Raw genomic sequence first — 19,709 nt, forward strand, 5'->3', positions numbered from 1 at the left:
AGGGAAGGTTTTGGTTTTTATTGTTTAGTAGCACTTCGATTCTCGTCTGTGGACGTTTCACTACCGCGTTAGTTCGCCAGAAGTCACCAGGTATGGACGAGCAAAGGGGTGGAGCCCGAATGAGAGCGGACGTTGGAAATAATAAATGAATAATAGAAGTAGTGAAGTCGCCCCCTGCTGGTCATTACACAGAAGACAGGTTTCAGGCACACTGGCAGAGTTTACATCCACTTTCATCAACATTAAACTAAACTACATTATCTATAGTATTGACAGAATATTTCTCTGCTCCGCTAACAGATGAACAAATAAACAAAGTTCAGGACGGGCGTCGTCTCCACATGTTTCACATGAGAGACGTTTTTATGTGTTTTCATGGGAATATGGTCCGGGGACATTCTGAGGTCAGAATCATTACCAGTGTAATTTTCACCACTTGTTCCCTGAGTGTTTGTGTCGGAGACGATGGGAGAAGAACTTCCCTGCTGATGATTCACAGCCGAACTCATGAGGTTTCAGTCTCAAGAGACAAAAAAAAAAAAAAAGAGACACAGTTCATTGCCCTGGGACATAATGTTTAAACGTGTGTGTGTGCGTGTGTGTGTGTCACTGACAGATAAAGCACAGAGCCGACCTCCCTGGCAGATCTCAGCTTCTTGACTTGCAGTACAGTCCAGTGTCACCCGGAGGATTGACCCCAGTTATGAGGCTCTGTGTCTGGGCTGGAGCTCGGTGTCTCCTGCCCGTCCTGGTTCTTCTGACCGTCCTTCATGTCAGAGCAGCGGCGCAGCCTCAACCCAGAGAGAGACACTTCTACATCGCCGCTGTGGAGATACACTGGAAATACTCTGACAATGACACACACAGGTACAATGATGGGATTCAAATGAGAAGAATTAGATATGCAACTGTTAATATTTGTGCATTTTTAAAACAATTTTTCATTTCTATTTATTCTTTTTAAATTCTCTGTCTAATCTCCTGCTGCTGAAGTTCTTTAGCTTGTAAAAGTTCAGTGTGTGATTCTCTCATTTCTTTGTCATCCTTTGAATCAGTTATGATAATCTCACTTGTTGTTTTTATATATTTAGACACAGACTAAGTCAAACACTTTAATTTCAGTATACGTGTGATGTCGTCCACATGTTGTCAAAATTTTTCTTCATATAGGACTTTACTTTTTTGTGCGTGTTGACCTAAGTCTTGTATTTTTCCACTGTGGTGTATGTTTGGTGGCAGCTATAGGAAAGTGGTGTTTCGGGAATATGACAAAGATTTCAAGCAGGCGAAGACTCGTCCCTCCTGGTTAGGTAAACACTGACTTCACTCTGCTTCTAATTAACAGGAAAAACAAATTCACTTGTCACGCAGATAAAAACATTATTTTTATTTACAACTATTTTCCTGAGAGGAACTGATGTGTATATATTTGCAGGTTTCTGAAATGAACTCAGTAAAAATTTGAGTTTGGAAAAAAACTTGTAAACAAACATGCACATCCAGAAAAAATAAAGAATCATTTGAATCAACAAAAAATGGAAAACCACCCAAAGCTCCTAAAGTTAAAGGATTTATTGGTCGGTAATGTTTTGAGCACAAAGCTGAAACGAGAAGCTTTATATGTGCAGTTTCTCTTTCAAAGGTGAATTATATAATATATAATAACTAAACAAATGGATAATTAAAAGAGACACAAACATCTAAATACAACAAATACAACAGAAGAATAATCTAACAACCTTTAGACCTATTTATTATTATTAATTATTATTTGAAAACATTGACTGGTTTCTGTTTAATACGATTTTCAGCTGAGCAGAAAACCTGTGTCACATTTCTACAGTTAATGAAATATAAAAGCAGCTGTTTTATAACTCGCGTTTCGCTTTCTTCTAATGTTAAAAACACTAAATCTGCAGAAAATATGTAACTGTGCCAAATAATAAAAATTAAAACATTTAAAAAAGCAAACTAATAAAAGTTTTAAATTAAAAAGCAAGTTCACCAAAGATAAATCAAATCAAATAAAACTATAAGATGATTAAAACAGATGGTAAAATCAAATAAAACATATTTGAGACATTTTCAAAGTGAACTGAACCAAAGTTCATAAAAACAACGATTGCATACTATGTGTTTTTTAGGAGGAAAGTAAGAGATAAATAATAAAGAAGTTGATCACATTTCACTGAGACACAATAAATGGAAAGATGGTGAAATTGTGTCTGGTTGTAAATTACAGTCAGTGAATCAACAGTAATGACACAGGAAGAATTGATGAGTCATCGTTAACTGACGGTATCTGCTCTGTTGTGTCATATTGTACACAAACACACACAGTGGGTAGTGTTGAGTGTGACTACGTGAAGTGTGTTCTTCTCTGCAGGTCTGCTGGGACCCACACTGAGGGCAGAGGAGGGCGAGACCATCGTCGTCACTTTCAAGAACATGGCGACCACATCGCACAGCATCCACCCACACGGGGTCGCTTACGGGAAGCAGTCAGAGGGTGGGTGTGCGTTAACTCAGCTGCAGATGACTCCGGCGGCTGCGGTGACCCCGGAGACACCACGGTACCTCAGAGTCGTGGCGGGAGCTCATCATGTTACTCATTCCAATAATCACACAGGATTGACCAACACAACAAACAACGCTGTTTGTCTTTTTCTGAAATATTAACCAGGACAGGCCGGTTATCAAAGCGGACGGTACTGAAGTCCAACAGGGCACTTTGTCTGAGCCGATGGAAATCACTGTCTGACTTTATATCAAGAGAGAAAAAGAGAGAGACGTGACCGGCACCGGGGGTTCAGGAAATTGAGACTAAATGTTCCTTAATTTGCTGAAAGTCAAAGTGCAGGACTCAAAATTAAAGAACAGCTTGAGGGAAGCTCTTCTTTAATTCTTCATTAGTTTGGGGATTTAAGGAAAATGTCACAAATGAAATGAAGAAAGTCTGTAAACATCCGCAGACCCCTGCACAGTGATGACATGTCCTGGAGCTCACAGGCTGTCGGGTGGGGGTTCACCCCTGGACAGTGATTCGTTGGTTTGTTGCTGTGTCTGGTGGACGATGTGATGTGGATCAGGGAACAACTCAATACATTTTGGTGCAGATCCAGGAATTCTTCTTATCTTTCCCAATGAAGAATTCCTGGATCTTGACGATCTGTGAGTTGAACTTAAAGGACCGTCTCCCTGGCGGAGCATTGAACTCGTTTTTCTCTTGTTCAAACTGCATTTCCTTCTCATTCGGTTTGCAGGAGCCCACTACTTTGACAACACGTCACAGAAAGAGAAAGAGGACGACATCGTGCAGCCGAACAATGAACACGTCTACTACTGGGAGGTGACGTCAGACGTTTCTCCGCAGTCACACGACCCCACCTGTCTCACCTACACCTACATCTCCCACCAAGACGTCGTGAACGACTTCAACTCCGGCCTCATCGGCACGCTGCTCGTCTGCAAACCTGGTGAGAAACACGAAGCACCGCATGTGAACCGCTCTGGAGTTCACTGGGTCGATACTCTTCATCCCTCGGTCCCCCGTTCTCTCTTTCAGGAAGCCTGGACGAGTCAGGGCAGCAGACTGGCGTCCACCAGGAGTACGTGTTCCTCTTTGGGGTTTTTGATGAGAAGGAGAGCAAGTACAAACAAAACGGCCACGCCTCAGACAACCACGTCAAATACACCATCAACGGATACACCAAGGGATCACTGCCAGGTCCGTCAGTCGCTCAGAGCGTCAGTCAAACTGTCTGTTATTCTGTTCTTCTTCATCTGTAGCAACAAATTACCTTTGACCAAGTTATGGAAGTAAAAACATCAACTTTGTCTGTTTTCATTTACTCGACTGCAGGTCAGAGGGAAGCAGTGTTTTTACAGATGGAGTTATAAGATGATATGCAGATAATATCTCATAGTTTGTTGGATTGTTGTTGAACAGATTAAACTCCTCAGGCTCTCGTCCACATGCACAGTAAAGTCAATGAAAACAAACTAAAGCAGGAGAATCTCACTGAGCAGGCTCACAATGTGAATCCGATGTTTCTTCCACTGCTGCTTGTGTGTACAGATGTGTAGCACATGTGTGTAGGTGAAAAACAAAGATGAAACACACACAGTGACCAGCAGCTTCCTGTTTTCCCTCCAGATGTGAGTGTGTGCGCTCACGCCTCCGTGAGTCTGCACCTGGTGGGCATGAGCTCGGAGCCGGAGGTTTTCTCGGTGCACATGAACGGGCAGGTGCTGCAGCAGACCGGCCACCGAGTGTCATCAGTGGGCCTGATCAGCGGCTCCACCGCCACTGCCAGATTGGTGGCCGTCCACACAGGCCGCTGGCTGCTCTCGTCACACACCAGCAAACACATTGAAGGTTGTCTCTCTGCACTGGGATGAATGGATCCTCTGTCCACCACACATGTTACCAGTGGGTCTAAATTTAAATTTCCTGCTCTTGCAGCTGGCATGCACGGTTTCGTGGATGTGAAGACATGCGACGGCTTCCAAGCTCCCCGCCGAAGCCTGACTATGGCACAAAGAAAAGAAAGGAGGGAGTGGACATACTTCATAGCTGCTGAGGAAATTGTCTGGGACTATGCACCGGACATGCACCAACACGTCGATGAGTACGACTTTAAAACGCTGATCAAACATCCTCTGTGTTTGATTTAAGGTCACACTGCCGTGCTTTCATTCATGAACTGAACGATATGATACAGCTGCTGATTAGTGCGTTAAATCTCTTCTCTCTGCTGCAGTCCCAAAGCTCCAGTTCTATCTGAGCTTAAACAAAAACATCAAAAACACTTTGTTCACGTCAAAGATGAAATAAAACCTCATATCTCTTTGTGCAGGGACTTCCAGCTCCAGTACTTGACGCAGTCACCGACACGCATAGGTAAGAAGTACAAGAAGGCCGTGTACACGCTGTACAAGAACGCGTCATTCACAGAGAGGATGGAGAACAAGCAAAGGAGAAATGAGCTTGGGATCCTGGGTCCAGCGATCAGAGCGCAAATCAGAGACATTATCACGGTGAGATCATGTTCGTTTAATGTTAAAGCTGCTTTCTAGTTTAAAAATATAATTTAAAGAGCTTCACTCAACAGAACGCTTCACAAAACACAAGAGCTCAGGAAATGTTCTGATCTTCTTTGAGAATTTAAACTCAGACAGTGACACTGTATATGAAATGATTAAATAACAGAGGAATTGTATTCCCCCTCACTCGTTCTGCTCACAGGTTTGTTTCTCTATTTCTTTTCTTAAAGTGGTTGAAAAAACTTGTTCTCCACATTAAACCACATTTGAATTCACTAGATCCAGACTTTAATTTTCAGTTTTTTCTTCAAGACCATTGAATTCTGAGAGAAAAACCAAGAAACTTTCCACCTGAAAGTCAAACAAATGAAACCTTCTGCACTTTCTACTCTGTTTTAAACATTATCAGAGTTAAGATTGTTGACGGACTATCTGTCCTCACACGTCCTCCCGTCCTCGTACAGATTGTTTTTAAGAACATGGCGTCCAGACCCTACAGCATCTATCCACATGGTCTGACCATCATGAAGTCAGAGGAGGGAGTCAACTACCCAGAAGGAGGTAGAGTCTCTTCTCACTTATCACTAAATAGCGACGATGAACTGTATCTAACGGGGTACTTTGTGATGCGGTTGCCAGGCAACTATTCCCACGGCGTTCAGCCAGGTGAGACGCACACCTACGTCTGGAATGTGATGGAGGAGGACGAGCCTTTGGACGGGGACTCTCGATGTCTGACGCGGATGTACCACAGCGCAGTGGACGCACCACGAGACATCGCATCAGGACTGATCGGACCGATCCTGATCTGCAAGAGTCACTCGCTCAACGTCAGGAACATGCAGGTAAAACACCGGTGGGCAGCGATGGTGGAGCGGTTCTACCGATGGATCCATGATAACAGTCGTGTTCCCCAGAGGATAAATCCTCATGACTCTCATTCCCCTCTGACAATTCTTTCACCATGAGTTTGACATATTAAATATTGATTCAGATTCCTGCTCCTTCCAGAAATAACTTCTGTGATCCACTGACCTTCCATCTGGCGCCATCATCAGGACACAGATTTAATTTTCTATAATAATTTGGTTCAGTTCATTTCAGATTATCTCCAAAATCAATGACACCGCCAACAACCCGTAGCTGCATTTTGTGTTTCGTGCTAATTATCAAATGTTATCAACAGCATCGAAGTCCAAACTAAACTAAAGGGAAAATGTTCTATAAATGTAAACGGATGGATGAAGGTTTCGGTTCGTTTCTCCAGTTGAAAGCAGACAAGGAGCAACACGCCATGTTCGCTGTGTTCGATGAAAACAAGAGCTGGTACCTGGATGACAACATTGGTCAAAACTGTGACCGGACCAGAGTCAACAAGGCAGACCCCGTCTTTTACAAATCCAATGTCATGCACAGTAAGTTTTTCTTTAATCAAATTAGCGATTCAACAAAAGCTCATCAGGACATTGAGCCGCTTCATGCAGCTGCACTGCATTGACTGATGTTGACGTACATTTCAGCGATTAACGGTTACATGTTTGAGAGCGGTCCGCTCTTGGGCTTCTGCAATGGCGAGATAGCGACATGGCACGTGTCGAGCATCGGAGCGCAGGACTACATCCAGACAGCTACGTTCTATGGTCATACGTTCGAGTTGAACGAGCGGACAGAGGACTTCCTCAGCCTCTACCCCATGACGGGAGAAACCATCACCATGAACATGGACAACATTGGTCAGTCACAGCTTAGACTGTCTTTTTATGTCAAACTGTGTCCTTGTAAAGTAAAAGCAGAAAGTCAACATACGTGTATATTTGTGATAAATAAAGAAAAGGTCAGAGGAGACAATTGGAAGTTCCAAAGTGCTTAGTTACCGTAGGCAAGGAGGTTATGTCTATATATCATATATGACTGATATGAAGTGTGGTTCCATAAGGAGACTGTTCGGTCTTATTCTAGTAAATGTCGTGTTTGGATGATCTTTGTGTGTCTCTCCTCAGGTGTCTGGCTCCTGGCTTCCCTGAACTCTCATGAGACGACCAAAGGAATGCGGGTGAAGTTCCAGGATGTTGAGTGCTATCGCGACTACCAGTACGAATACAGTGATTACGACGATAAGGTGTCGCACACCGTGTGGAACCCTCAGAGCCTGGACGACATCAAGAAGGAAGAGGAGCAGCCGATGCTTGAAAAGAAATGGCAATTGGAGACGGACACTTACACAGACACATTTGCAGAAGAGTGGGGTCTCAGGTCTCTGAAAAACCAGACGACCAACGACATGGAGAAGTTGGACCTCTCTTTCCTCGACTACGACGCCATTGACGTGCCCAACGGAGATATAAATATCGACGTGAACTTCACCGGGAGAAAGAGTGAAAACGACACGTCTGTTCCAAAACCAAACACAATGAATGAGACATTATTTTCAAATCGTGACGAGGCCAATGGAGTGGACCTCGCAGCGGTTGATTTTCTGAACCAAAGCACGAGTGAGAATACGACACATACACAGAACACAAGTGCAGCATTCATTTCCAACAGTTCTTCCTCACTGGAAACAGAGAACACAACCGTCTCTAGTTTAACCCTAAAGAACGACAGTATAACTACAAATAGCAGCGTTTCTCAAAATGCTTCAAATCCTGATAATGATTCTGTGTCGGACTCGAAGAGCAAAGTCCCCAACGCTGCGGCATTATCAGGCGCCGAAAATGTTTCTGCAGAGATTATAAACCTGAGAGTAACTGCTAATATAACGGTAACAGCACAAGACACTACAAACGTTACAGCAACACAACAAGAAACTACAAACGTTACAGCAACACAACAAGAAACTACAAACGTTACAGCAACACAACAAGAAACTACAAACGTTACAGCAACACAACAAGAAACTACAAATGTTACAGCAACACAACAAGAAACTACAAACGTTACAGCAACACAACAAGAAACTACAAACGTTACAGCAACACAACAAGAAACTACTAATCTTACAATAACAGTGCAAAAATCTGCAAATCTTACAGTACCTGGAAATGTAAATTCCCTCTTGGAGACCGAAAGAATGAACGTAATCCTGACTGGTGACAACCAGATGTCTGATGTCTTGAATGAGGACTCTGAGGAAAGACTCACCCGAGGGGACGTGTTCTCTTACTCTGTTCCTCAGTCCAGGTCCAACACCAACAGCTCCCTCGGTCTGCCAGAGACACGAAGGACAGATGAGAATAACACAGCAGCTAACGTGTCAGCAGATGCATCATTGTCCTCTCCAGACGTTGGAGAGTTCAACGTCAGCAGCACAGACAGATGCAACCCGACAATCCTTGTGTCCGAAGTGGAGAACACTGACAACACAACCGGTGGTATCGACTCGCTGAGCACTGGAGCAGAGCTGGAGAACACCACATCTCAAAATATATCCAGATCCAACTCTTCAGGCTTGATAAGTTCGGAGATGAGCGAGTTGTACGAGACAGCGTCTGCAGAAAGTAACGAGATGGTGGATTGGGAGAAGAGTGGTGGAGTCAGAACGGGAAGTTCTGAGGAGCTTAATGTCTCCGAGAGTGTAGAAGAAGTTCTGATCTACCTCACAGAAAACAACAAGGAGGCGATTAAATCCACCTCTGTCAAAACACAGGGCCACAACTGGACTTATGAGGGAACTCACCAAATGGAGCCCATGGAGATTCCTGACCACATGGTTAAATATTTCGAGAGACAGACCCCTCAGACAACGCCAGCTCCAAAGAGGAAGGTGAAGACGGTGAACCTCCGACAGAGGCCGCAGAAGGGTGAAGGCATGAAAACCAAGAGGAGGAAGGTGTACAAGCCTCTGGCCAGGAGCGGTTTGCCATTCTCTCCTCGTGGTTTCAATCCAGCTATGTCGCCACGCGGGGCTCGACCCAACGCGCCGGCCGCCATCTCTGATGAGGCGGTGCTGACTGACCAGCCCGTGGTGATCGGCGTGCCGCGGCCTGACTTCAGTGACTATGAGCTGTATGTTCCTGGAGATGAGCCAGATCATCTCGGGCTGGATGAGCAAGACGTGAAAGCAAATGAATATGAATATGTGTCCTTCAAAGACCCCTACAGCAGCGACGAAGACATCAAGAATCTCAACCTGGACGAGACCACCAAGTACTACTTAAAAAACGTAGGCCCCAACGTCAAGACGTATTTCATCTCTGCAGAGGAGGTGGAGTGGGACTACAGCGGCTACGGACAGAGGTAAGCTCAGGGAATTCAAACATGTGCATCAATAAGAAACACAATGAGAAACTGAAATGCGGTCACGCCCTGCCCACAGGAGACAAGACAAAGCGCAGTATAACACCCGGAAAACAACGTTCACCAAGGTGGTTTTCAGAGGTTACACGGACAGTAGCTTCAACACGCCCGACATCCGCGGAGAGATAGAGGAGCATCTGGGAATCCTGGGGCCGGTCATCAAGGCCGAGGTTGAACAAAGCATCATGGTAAGACAGTCGGAAATCTGCTGTTATCTATCTCGTCAAATGATTCATTTGTACAGCACGTTTCTTAACGAAGATTCAAAGTGCTTCACAAGAGGAGAAAACTAAAATACATTTGAGCAATAGACAATAAACTAAATTAAATTCCCCCAGAGATGAAAGACCATCAGCTGATCTAAGATGTGCAGGCGCACAGTGAGAGAGTCAATCCTTCGTATACAAAGAAGTTTAAAAATCAATAAATCTTAAAATGATTGTGAAAACAAACAGGAAGCCAAAGCAGCAAGACTAAAAATCTCTGTCACATTTCACACTGAAAATAAAAATTAACTTCAGTTATGTTTAAAAAAGATCAGACAACTCTTTACTTGATCCTCAAAAACAAGTCCCTGCGACAGGTTTTATATATTGAGGAATAGGATAAAGAGAATTTCTGTTTTACTGTCATTAAGTTTGAGGAGGTTTCGTGGCCTGTCACTAAAAATATAACTGTGTGTCGTCAGCATAACAATTTATTGAGCTTGACATTATAGCACAAAGACTGAAAACGGAGACATGTTCTGTCCATATGACACAAACTGTGAAGACACACTGAAGACACAAAAGAACGAGACGCAAACCGTAACCACCCGACAATGACCTGTGTCCTTCTTACTCTCAGGTGGTGTTCAGGAACAACGCCAACCGGCCGTACTCCATTCACCCAAATGGAGTTTCCTACACCAAGCAGTCAGAAGGTCTGTCCTATGAGGACGGCTCCAAGTACTGGTACAAGTATGACAACGAGGTTCAACCCAACACCACCTTCACATATCTCTGGAAGGTCCACCCCATGGTCGGGCCATCGCAAGACGAGTCTGACTGTCGGACCTGGGCCTACTACTCAGGTGTCAATCCTGTGAGTACTTTAGATAATTAATAACTGATTGTATGTTTAGAAATGATATTCAGAATCTATCATTTCAATGTATGACTGTGGCGCCCCCAAATGGCTGCAGGGAAAAGTCACAGTTGGCTCTATATATATATAATTGTATAGTAAGACATTGATGCTTGTGTAATATTACAATTTTTCCGTCTCTCAGGAGAGGGACATCCACTCCGGCTTGATCGGACCTCTGCTAGTGTGTCGGGAGGGAACCCTGAGCCGGGACCTATCAGACATTCGGGAGTTCATTCTGCTGTTCATGACCTTCGACGAGTCTCAGAGCTGGTTCTACGAGAAGAACCACGAGATGATGCAGAGGAAAAGTCGGAGGAGAAACTTTGACTCTAACTTCAAGGGAGACCTCAAGTTCCACTGTAAAGAATTTTATACTTTCAACTGGTCTGCTTTAAATAAAAATAATAATCCTGCACCCGAAGCACTTTGAATATAATAACAACTCATTCTATAACGGGCTCATTCAAACACTCTGTTGATATATGATCAAACCTGAGCATCTTCTTCTCCTCGTGTCCTCATGTCCTCAGCCATCAACGGGATCATTTTCAACCTGAAGGGTCTGAGGATGAACACCCACAAGCTCGTACGCTGGCACCTCATCAACATGGGTTCTCCCAAAGACTTTCAAAGTGTCCACTTCCACGGACAGACGTTCCTGCAAAAGAGGATCAACAGCTACAGACAGGCTGTCCACCCTCTGCTGCCCGGTGAGCACTGCAGTGTCTGTGCAGGAGGATTCAGAATTACATGATATATAGTGTTTGATGGTGTTCCATGTCAGTATTGCAGCAGGGACATGTGTTTTCAACTTATTTACCAAACTGTATCTGCAGGGAGTTTTGCGACTCTGGAGATGTTTCTGTCCAAACCTGGTCTGTGGCAGCTGGAGACACTAGTTGGTTTCAACCAACAGAAGGGAATGCAGACTCTCTTCCTGGTTCTAGAAAACGGTACAAACTTTTTAATTACTGCTGCACAATCTAAAGATTGTATATCTTGTTTTAATATTGTGACTTGTGTGTCTCCTCTAAGACTGTAACCGTCCGCTGGGTCTACAGTCTGGCAGCGTGACAGATGCTCAGATCACAGCAATCAACACCAGAGGTAAATATTCCTCCTGCTGTCAGATACAGTGTTGATCCCACTGCCACCACACAAAATACTGCACAACTGAAGCTGTGTGAGTAAAGACGGCAGCAGATGACAGTGTTTCCATGTTTGCAGGATACTGGGAGCCGCATCTTGCCAGACTGGACAATCAGGGTAAATACAATGCGTGGAGCACAGAGGTGGAACACAGCTGGATCCAGGTATGTGTTATATATGTGTAATTATTGTATTTGCACATCTGCATTTGCTATGTGACTAAAATGTGAGTTCCCCTGTGCAGGTGGACTTCCAGCGGCCGGTTGTGATCAGTCAGGTGGCCACTCAGGGAGCCAAGCAGATGTTTAAGTACCAATACGTGATCAAGTACTTAATCTCCTACAGCACCGACCGCAGGAAGTGGATCTTCTATAAGGGCAACAGCAGCGACCTCAGGAAGGTGGGGGGGGTTTGATATGTGCAAATGCAGCAGTTGTGTTCTCTCTCACTTGTGTTGTGTGATGAAACAGAACAACATACGAGGTCTCTCACTCCAGAATCTGCTAAAACAGAGAAATTCATTATTGAGTTGTTAGAACATTACAGCACAGAGAATTCTCATAAAATTATAATCAACCCCCGCAAAACCACGGACAATGTGGTGAACTCACAAAAGCTTTGATGTTGACTTTGATAACCTGCAGAATTTACACTCTTATCCATGAAAACAAGGTTATCCAAGGGTTAACAAAAACACAACTCAATGCAGATGATGACACATTAAGTTTTATGTGGAATCATTAACAAACCAAAAGAGACGATCACCTCTTCATTTCTTTCTCTCTGTGTCTCCTCCTCTCTCATCAGGTCTTCAGTGGGAACGAGGAATCGTACGCGTCAAAGAGAAACACCTTCTCTCCACCTCTGATTGGACGGTTCATCAGACTCCACCCCATCCGCTGGTACAACAAGGCCACAGTTCGCATGGAGTTCTACGGCTGCGAGCTCGACGGTAAAGTCTGTTTCTGCGTGTGTGCAAAAGTTTAAATACACGAACCATGTGATCAGCATCTATGTCACACATTAACGGTTCTGTACATCGTCACAACACCATTGATCCATGTGCTGACCTTGATTAAACTTTATATCCTCATACATTTTGCATATTTTATGATGAATCATTTAAAAAAATGTGTGTGTGTAGTGAGTACTATAACTGTCAATGTAACATCTGTAATCTCCGGCCTCAGGGTGCTCGGTGCCTCTGGGGATAGAGAGCGGAGACATAGCAGATAATCTCATCACTGCCAGCTCCACGGCCTCCAGCTGGTACTCTGGATCCTGGAAACCGTCCCTCGCTCGCCTCAACAGACAGGGCACCATCAACGCCTGGCAGGCCAAGGTTCTCCCTCTAATTCTGACAGGCCGGGCCTCAGTGAACGCCTTCAGGTTTAGAACGAGGAACGAGCGAAATACAGACGAAGAATAAGTCTTCACTTCCTTCTCTGTGCTTTCTCCTCCACAGTATAACGACAGGAACCAGTGGCTGCAGGTGGAACTGCCCAAGGTGAAGAAGATCACAGGTATAGTAACGCAGGGAGCCAAGTCTCTGGGGACAGAGATGTACGTCATTTCCTACACTCTGCAGTACAGCGACAACGGGATCCACTGGATCCAGTACACAGACGACGAGGAGCTCCCGGTCAAGGTGCGGCTAAATCCCATGGAAACTGGAAACACGTGAACCAGGAGCAGATCAATGATTCTAATCGATCTTCTCTTTCTCATCACATCCAGACGTTCTCAGGAAACACTGACAACAACAACCACGTGAAGAACTACATCTACCCGCCCATTTTCTCACGCTTCGTCCGAATCATCCCCAGGAGCTGGATGAGCTCCATCACCATGAGGATAGAGCTGCTGGGCTGCGACTTCGATTGATGCAACACACACACACACACACACACACACAGACACACACACACACAGACACACACACACACACACACACACACACACAGGTGAGTTTTCCTTTAACCAACAACATTTTACACCAGTTTCAGAAAATCAAACCACCCGTAAACTTTAGAACCTCAGAGAATCTCTCAGCTCACTTTGACCATCACTTCTATATTAGAAAAAATAAAAATAGTTTTTAAGGCCTGATTCTATTCTACTCTTAAAATGTTACTGTAGAAAATTTGCTTAAAGTTTCTGTCATTGATTTTAGACAACTTTTTTCCCTTGCAGTTGCTATCCCTTACCAGTAGGTGATGCTGCAGCCCCCTCACTTCCGGCGTCGTTGCCCCACAGTTCCTTTAAATTGAATGAAGCTTCACCAAATTACACACACACACAAATTAGTTCCCTAAATATGTCAGATTTGTTTCATCAGGATCTTTGTACTTTCTCTTGAGAAAAATGTAAATAAGAAAACTCACTGTAAAGAGGATAAAACATATAAAACTATACTGAATCACAGCTTTTACAACGTAAACAATGTACTTGTATTTGTGTAATCACTGCTCACGCTCTGGTTTCATGTGATAAAGTTCTTCACCCTTTTGTCAATATTCTTGTGTTTTTGAAAAACTTTTATGCATTTTGTACTCTGACATGTTTAACTTGTTACTTTATGAAATGAATAGAGATGAATGTAAATATGTAAGTAGAGGCCTTGTAATTTATTTTGCAATAAATATGATGATGCGATGCATGAGCTCATCCATGATTCTCTCTGAGTGTCGGTATGTATGAGCACGTGAACACTGATATCGTCTCACGGAGTCACGTTTAGCTCCGCTGCTCAGACCAGGTCGTTCAGTGGCACCTTCAGGGTGACGGCTGACTTCTCCAGGAGATGACTCCTCTGGATCTGATGAGGATGGAGACGAAGCAGTATAATAATGATAATACATAAAATAAATAGATTCAAAATAAAAGAATGATAAAACACTACACCTATTAGAATAATAAAAGATACAGGTGCATTTTAAATTCTGGTCAGAGTCAATGCAGCCACCAGGGGGCCCCCAAGTCACACATGCTTTGCCTAATGTCATGTTACTCTATTAATCTTTATTTTATCTTGGTCTTGATGACACTCAAAGTTCTTTACAGGTTTTTACATCACACACATTCATACAGTACATTTTACATTATTGTGCACTGCAGAGAGAGAAGCGTGTGTGTGTGTGTGTGTGTGTTAGTGTGTGTGTGTGTGTGTGTGCGTGTGTGACAGGCTGTTGGCCTCAGAATCTGCCCGGTGATAATAAAAGGTGAAAAGCTGTGAGGTCACAATTATAAATATCCGTGTTACTCCTCCTGTGACGTCACACGAGCTGTTTACAAACACACACTTTATTATGAGAGAGAGAGAGAGAGAGAGAGGGGGGGGGGGGGGGGTGTAACTTCAACCCGGGGAATCTTTTATTGGTCACACACACACACACACACACACACATTCTCACACACACACACACACACACACACACACACGCGCACACACACACATTCTCACACACACACGCACACTCACACACACTCACACACACACACACACACGCACACGCACACGCACACACACACTCACTCACTCACTCACACACACACATTCTCACACACACACTCTCTTTCACACACTCTCACACACACCCTCACTCTCTCACTCACTCACTCTCACACACACACACACACACACACTCTCTCTCTCTCACGCACACACACACACTCTCTCTCATACACACACACCCTCTCTCTCTCACACACACACACACACTCTCTCACTCACTCACTCACTCACACACACACACACACACACACACTCTCTCTCACACACACACACACCCTCACTCTCTCACTCACACGCACACACACACACACACTCTCTCTCTCTCTCATACACACACACACCCTCTCGCTCTCACACACACACACTCTCTCTCTCTCTCTCTCTCACTCACACACACACTCTCTCTCTCACACACACACACACCCTCACTCTCTCACTCACACGCACCGCCCTCACAGTCTGTATAAAGCTGCAGCTCCTCGGGGCGGACTCACACAGACTCACACGGACTCACACAGACTCACACGGACTCACACAGACTCACACAGACTCACACAGACTCACACGGACTCACACGGACACTTTGAGCTGCAGGATTCGAACAGTGGAACTTTAACTCTGAGGAACTTTAACGTTGAACTCAACAGAACTGAGACTTTTCTGGATAAAAACTCTGGAATCATGAAATCTCCAAAACTCAAAGCTCAAGGTGAGTTCCTCTCCGTTCAAGTTTTATTAATGAGTCATAACTTTAATTGAGGTTAACAGAGAGCATCACAGTTCGTCATTATTACAATTACAACCGTGTTCTGGTGTGAAGCTGATGAACGTGTTCGTGTGTTTCTTCAGACCTGGAGAACGAGCAGGACCTGAGCGACGTCCTGTGCGAGTTCGACGCGGTGATGGAGGATTTCACGTCGCCGGTGGAGAAACGTCACTTCAGGTACGACGAGCACCTGAAGACCGTGAAGAGGAGGAGCAGCGCCAGCGACAGCGGCATCAGCGACTCTGACAGTGAGAACACGTGTTAACTGACCTCAGTACTCACATGCTGCTTCAATATCAATTAAAGGAGCAATTAACCCCCTCCATCCTCAGGGGAGGAGGCGCCAGACTTTATACTCCTGCGGAGTGGGACTCCAGAACGGAGATCAGGTCTTGTAGAAATAATATCTGACACTTGTTGCACATTCACAGTCTCAGTTTTTTTATCAGCTGCTCATGGACCTTAAGTCTCATTAATGCTAATTCATGGAGTCATATCACCTCCTCCTCCTCCTCCTCCTCCTCCTCCTCCTGTGCAGTTTCTTATCGTGTGCTGACACATGCATGAAAACAAAATTACACAAAACGAGCAAGAGAAGTGCTTCAGAGCTTTTTGGGGTTAGATTGATATTTGCCCCCGTACTGTGTCTCTGAACGTTTCACAGTCATGAGTTACTGAATCACTGACCCCCCCCCCCCCCCCCCCCCCCCCGCTGCTGCAGAGCTGGCCCCCAGCTTCTGACACACGGAGGGAAATATGTCCCAGGTCTCCACGAGTGAAGATACTGCAGCTCCCCACATGTGTGAGTGGGCTGGGTCTCCAGGGAATGAGGGGAAAAAAGATCTTTATGGTGGTTGAGACTTCTGGAAAGTTGATCAGTGGACGTGTGAGGACAGAGAGACAGAAACCGTCCTCAGCTCAGACACACAGAGAGAATCAGTGCTTTTCAAGCTCTGATGTGTTCCGGTGGTTTTCTGATTGTATCACCGGTGCCCGCAGTGTTGACCAGTAATTACACCATCACCGCTGAGGGTTGTGCAACGAGCAGCGTCAGGGGGGGAAGCACGGGGGGGCAGGTGTTTGAACCTGCGTCTGAGGCTCTAATGAGCTTGTTGATTTGCTCCAGGGATCAGATTCCTGCCTGAGCTCCGTCTTCTCCATGGCGCTCTCATGAAGAGGACCTGTCGACCTATTGTGCTGCAGCCTGATGGATGGACGGGCTGCTGACGGCAACGATTAATGACAAAAACTGAGATCCAGCCCAGAGAGGAAGTGGAGGCCGGACTCAGGGAGCAGCTCTGTGTTCAGGTCAGGGAGGAGGGGGGAGTTAAGTGGCAGAGGGCTCAGGATCCCTCACTGGGTCCTACATGTGACGCTCTGTAGATCAGACGGAGGCTGGAGTCCAAACAACAACCTGCTCCGCTCTTCCTGCAGTCGTCCAGTGAAGAAGAGTGGAAGCTTCTGCTGCTTTAGACACAGAGAAGAAAGTGTCTCAGTTTGTTTATCCCAGTGTTTGTGTGCAAATACAAGCACACGCACACGTGTGACCACAGAGGAAGGTTGTTCTGATTACACACTGAAGCTGCTCCACTGACACACATCAGATCTCTGTGAATGTGTGTGTATGTGTGTGTGAGCTCTCTGGTTTTAATCAGTGTGTGTGTGTGTCCCCTCTCTCTCTTCGTGACAGGTGCAGAGTCACTGAACAGAAACAGCTTCAGCTTCAGTGACGAGCGGCTGAATTCTCCCACCGTGTTCTCCCCCGGAGCCACCTCACCGCCGCTGATGTCACCAAAAGGTGAGTAACACACGAAGACAGACGGATTATTACTGAACCGTCTGTCGACGCTCACGTTTGAGTCTGAATCTCTGCTTCTTCTCCTCTGCAGCCAAACTCGGCGACACCAAAGAGCTGGAGGACTTCATCGCCGACCTCGACAAGACATTAGAGAGTAAGTGTTAATGCAGAACCAGAATCAGCCCGTGTGTTCAGCCGTAACCTACGAGTGATAACACTCACTGTCCTGAAGTAAACTGAGGCGCCAGAGAATTTGTAAATAAGCGAACAGGAAGCGACACAGCAGCATAGAAACACATGCACAACTATGAACGCTAACAACGGCGTGGCCCCGTGCTTCCTCCCGACCTACGTAGCTCCAGAACCATGAATCGGCCTTTAAGGGTCAGGGTGTTAACGACCCTCCCCCCCCCCCAGGTTTCTGAGAAACAGTGATGTGTCAGGACGATGACGGAGCTGGGGTCCGTCACGTGGCCCTCGAGGCCTCTGGGGTTACGCGGGAGAGAAGGGCGGCGAATCGCTTTTCACTCTGTCACTCACTTAACTGTGAAAAGACGAAAGACAACTGTCAACGCCGAGAAATCTGCACACGACACGTAGACCCGAGACTCAGGATCTGACACGAGGCGTCCTTTAGTGGTTTTCTGATCATCTGGAGCAAACGGAGACAGTCGATGTGCGTCGGGCCTCCTCTTCAACACGAGGCCTGTAAGTGTTGGAACTTGCATCAGAGAATGAGGAATGTGTTCTGGGCTGAAATTCCAACTGTAAATGTCAGGAGAGGAACGAGGCCGCAGAGAGAGCTGGAACTCTTTCAGCTCTGTTTTCCTTCCACCGCCTCTGTTCTGTGTTCCGGCCTCTGAATGTGCGTCTTTCACTGGAGCTGACGTCCGGTCAGACGTCCCCCCCCGTTAGCCCGGGAGAGCGGCGTGTTTATTAGGGACACCCGTGTTTACGATGTCTGTCCCCCGCTCTCAGAATAGAGCCGGCGACCTCTGAGCCAAGGAGCCCTGTTCTAATCAGGTCTGTCTGTCTCTTCTCAGGCATGTGACACGGAGGCTCGCGGGCGTCCTGGAGTGAAGCCATGAGAGAGGGAGGGAGTGGACGTCTCCCCTTCAACATGCACCTGCCTCCCCCCCACCCACACTGACAACCACCCAACAGGATACAGCTGGACGGCAACTGGTGACTCCACTGCGGCGTCAGGTCGAGCTTCCTACATTTAACCTGTCGGCCGCCAAGAAATTATCGTTGCAGGGAGACGAGGACGAGGACGCTCAGCGGCCACGAGGACACGGACTTGTTGTTGTGCAGAATCACGACGAGGAATATTTTCACTGGAACATTTGTCAGAACCACAAACCGCCACACAGAGCAGGTCACACTCCCTCATCTGAAACCTGAGCTGGAAGAGTATTTAAACAAATGGCTTTTTATAATAGAAATATATTTGTAATTTTATAGAGCTTCTTATTGTCTTTTTTTTTTTTTTTTGGTGAAATATATTATTTTTGTAACTTGTGTAAATAATAATTGTTCTAAAATTCTATTTGCCTCTGTATTAACAGTCAGATTAAGATTTGACGCTCTGGAATAAAAGGTTCCATGTTTAAATGTGAACTGAAAATTAATCTGCTCGGGAAAGAAAAACTGGAAATCATGTGTATTTAATACAGCTGATGTCTGCCAGAATATTAAAGTCTGAGATATTGTTCTTTTAGTTACACGTCTCTTTGCTTCATTCTTGTAAAAAGGTTTGCTGAAGCATCTGACTTCAGTCGGGTTCTGAAACATAACGTCCCTCAGGTTAGAAGCATTCACAGGTTTTCACAGGAATAATTTTAGGCCTTGAAACGTCTTGAATACATCAAAATATTTTACACACGTGTCTTAGATATGTTTGATTAATTCATTAATATGAGTGTGGTGATGAATCCCTGAGTCTCCAGCTCCTCGGACGTGTCCTTGTCTCCGTGTGCTGTTGATCAGCTGACCTGTTGATCTCCTCCACC

At 45.4% G+C, this 19,709-nt stretch overlaps 2 protein-coding genes across 5 annotated transcripts; both read left to right on the plus strand.

Moving 5' to 3' along the window:
• Positions 1-597: 597 nt before the first annotated feature.
• Positions 598-14,293, plus strand: f5 (coagulation factor V). 3 transcript variants are annotated; one of them, XM_069533555.1, is made up of 26 exons: positions 598-867; positions 1,240-1,310; positions 2,387-2,509; positions 3,264-3,476; positions 3,566-3,727; positions 4,157-4,378; positions 4,466-4,631; positions 4,860-5,040; positions 5,511-5,607; positions 5,686-5,891; positions 6,314-6,461; positions 6,567-6,779; positions 7,047-9,282; positions 9,362-9,530; positions 10,189-10,425; positions 10,613-10,829; positions 11,001-11,180; positions 11,307-11,423; positions 11,506-11,577; positions 11,698-11,783; positions 11,864-12,019; positions 12,427-12,571; positions 12,810-12,961; positions 13,085-13,267; positions 13,357-13,517; positions 13,552-13,686. In XM_069533555.1, the coding sequence occupies exons 1-25, from the start codon at positions 704-706 to the stop codon at positions 13,501-13,503; spliced, it is 6,063 nt and encodes a 2,020-aa protein (XP_069389656.1). In that variant the 5' UTR covers positions 598-703; the 3' UTR covers positions 13,504-13,517; positions 13,552-13,686. The 3 variants fall into 3 exon arrangements, with proteins under 3 accessions (XP_069389656.1, XP_069389655.1, XP_069389658.1); XM_069533554.1 differs by having other exon boundaries at positions 13,357-14,293; XM_069533557.1 differs by having other exon boundaries at positions 1,246-1,310; positions 13,357-14,293.
• Positions 14,294-15,550: 1,257 nt separating this feature from the next.
• On the plus strand, positions 15,551-19,417 carry rgcc (regulator of cell cycle). Of its 2 annotated transcripts, XM_069533568.1 has the most exons (6): positions 15,551-15,670; positions 15,701-15,842; positions 15,983-16,147; positions 17,590-17,697; positions 17,789-17,851; positions 18,741-19,417. In XM_069533568.1, exons 2-6 carry the CDS (start codon positions 15,815-15,817, stop codon positions 18,746-18,748), a joined length of 372 nt encoding a protein of 123 aa, XP_069389669.1. In that variant the 5' UTR covers positions 15,551-15,670; positions 15,701-15,814; the 3' UTR covers positions 18,749-19,417. The 2 variants fall into 2 exon arrangements, with proteins under 2 accessions (XP_069389669.1, XP_069389668.1); XM_069533567.1 differs by lacking the exon at positions 15,551-15,670 and having other exon boundaries at positions 15,680-15,842.
• Positions 19,418-19,709: the final 292 nt, after the last annotated feature.

Source organism: Paralichthys olivaceus, chromosome 10 (assembly GCF_024713975.1).
Source record: "Paralichthys olivaceus isolate ysfri-2021 chromosome 10, ASM2471397v2, whole genome shotgun sequence".
Classification (NCBI taxonomy): Eukaryota; Metazoa; Chordata; class Actinopteri; order Pleuronectiformes; family Paralichthyidae; genus Paralichthys; species Paralichthys olivaceus.

Excerpts from the sequence above, each read along its gene's own strand:
- f5 (XM_069533554.1), top strand. The coding sequence starts at position 704 with ATGAGGCTCTGTGTCTGGGCTGGAGCTCGGTGTCTCCTGCCCGTCCTG. Across the intron at positions 3,477-3,565 it reads GCTGCTCGTCTGCAAACCTG|GAAGCCTGGACGAGTCAGGG; the intron begins GTGAGAAACACG and ends TCTCTCTTTCAG. Across the intron at positions 9,531-10,188 it reads AGGTTGAACAAAGCATCATG|GTGGTGTTCAGGAACAACGC; the intron begins GTAAGACAGTCG and ends TCTTACTCTCAG.
- rgcc (XM_069533568.1), top strand. The coding sequence starts at position 15,815 with ATGAAATCTCCAAAACTCAAAGCTCAAG. Across the intron at positions 15,843-15,982 it reads TCCAAAACTCAAAGCTCAAG|ACCTGGAGAACGAGCAGGAC; the intron begins GTGAGTTCCTCT and ends GTGTTTCTTCAG. Across the intron at positions 17,698-17,788 it reads GCCGCTGATGTCACCAAAAG|CCAAACTCGGCGACACCAAA; the intron begins GTGAGTAACACA and ends TCTCCTCTGCAG.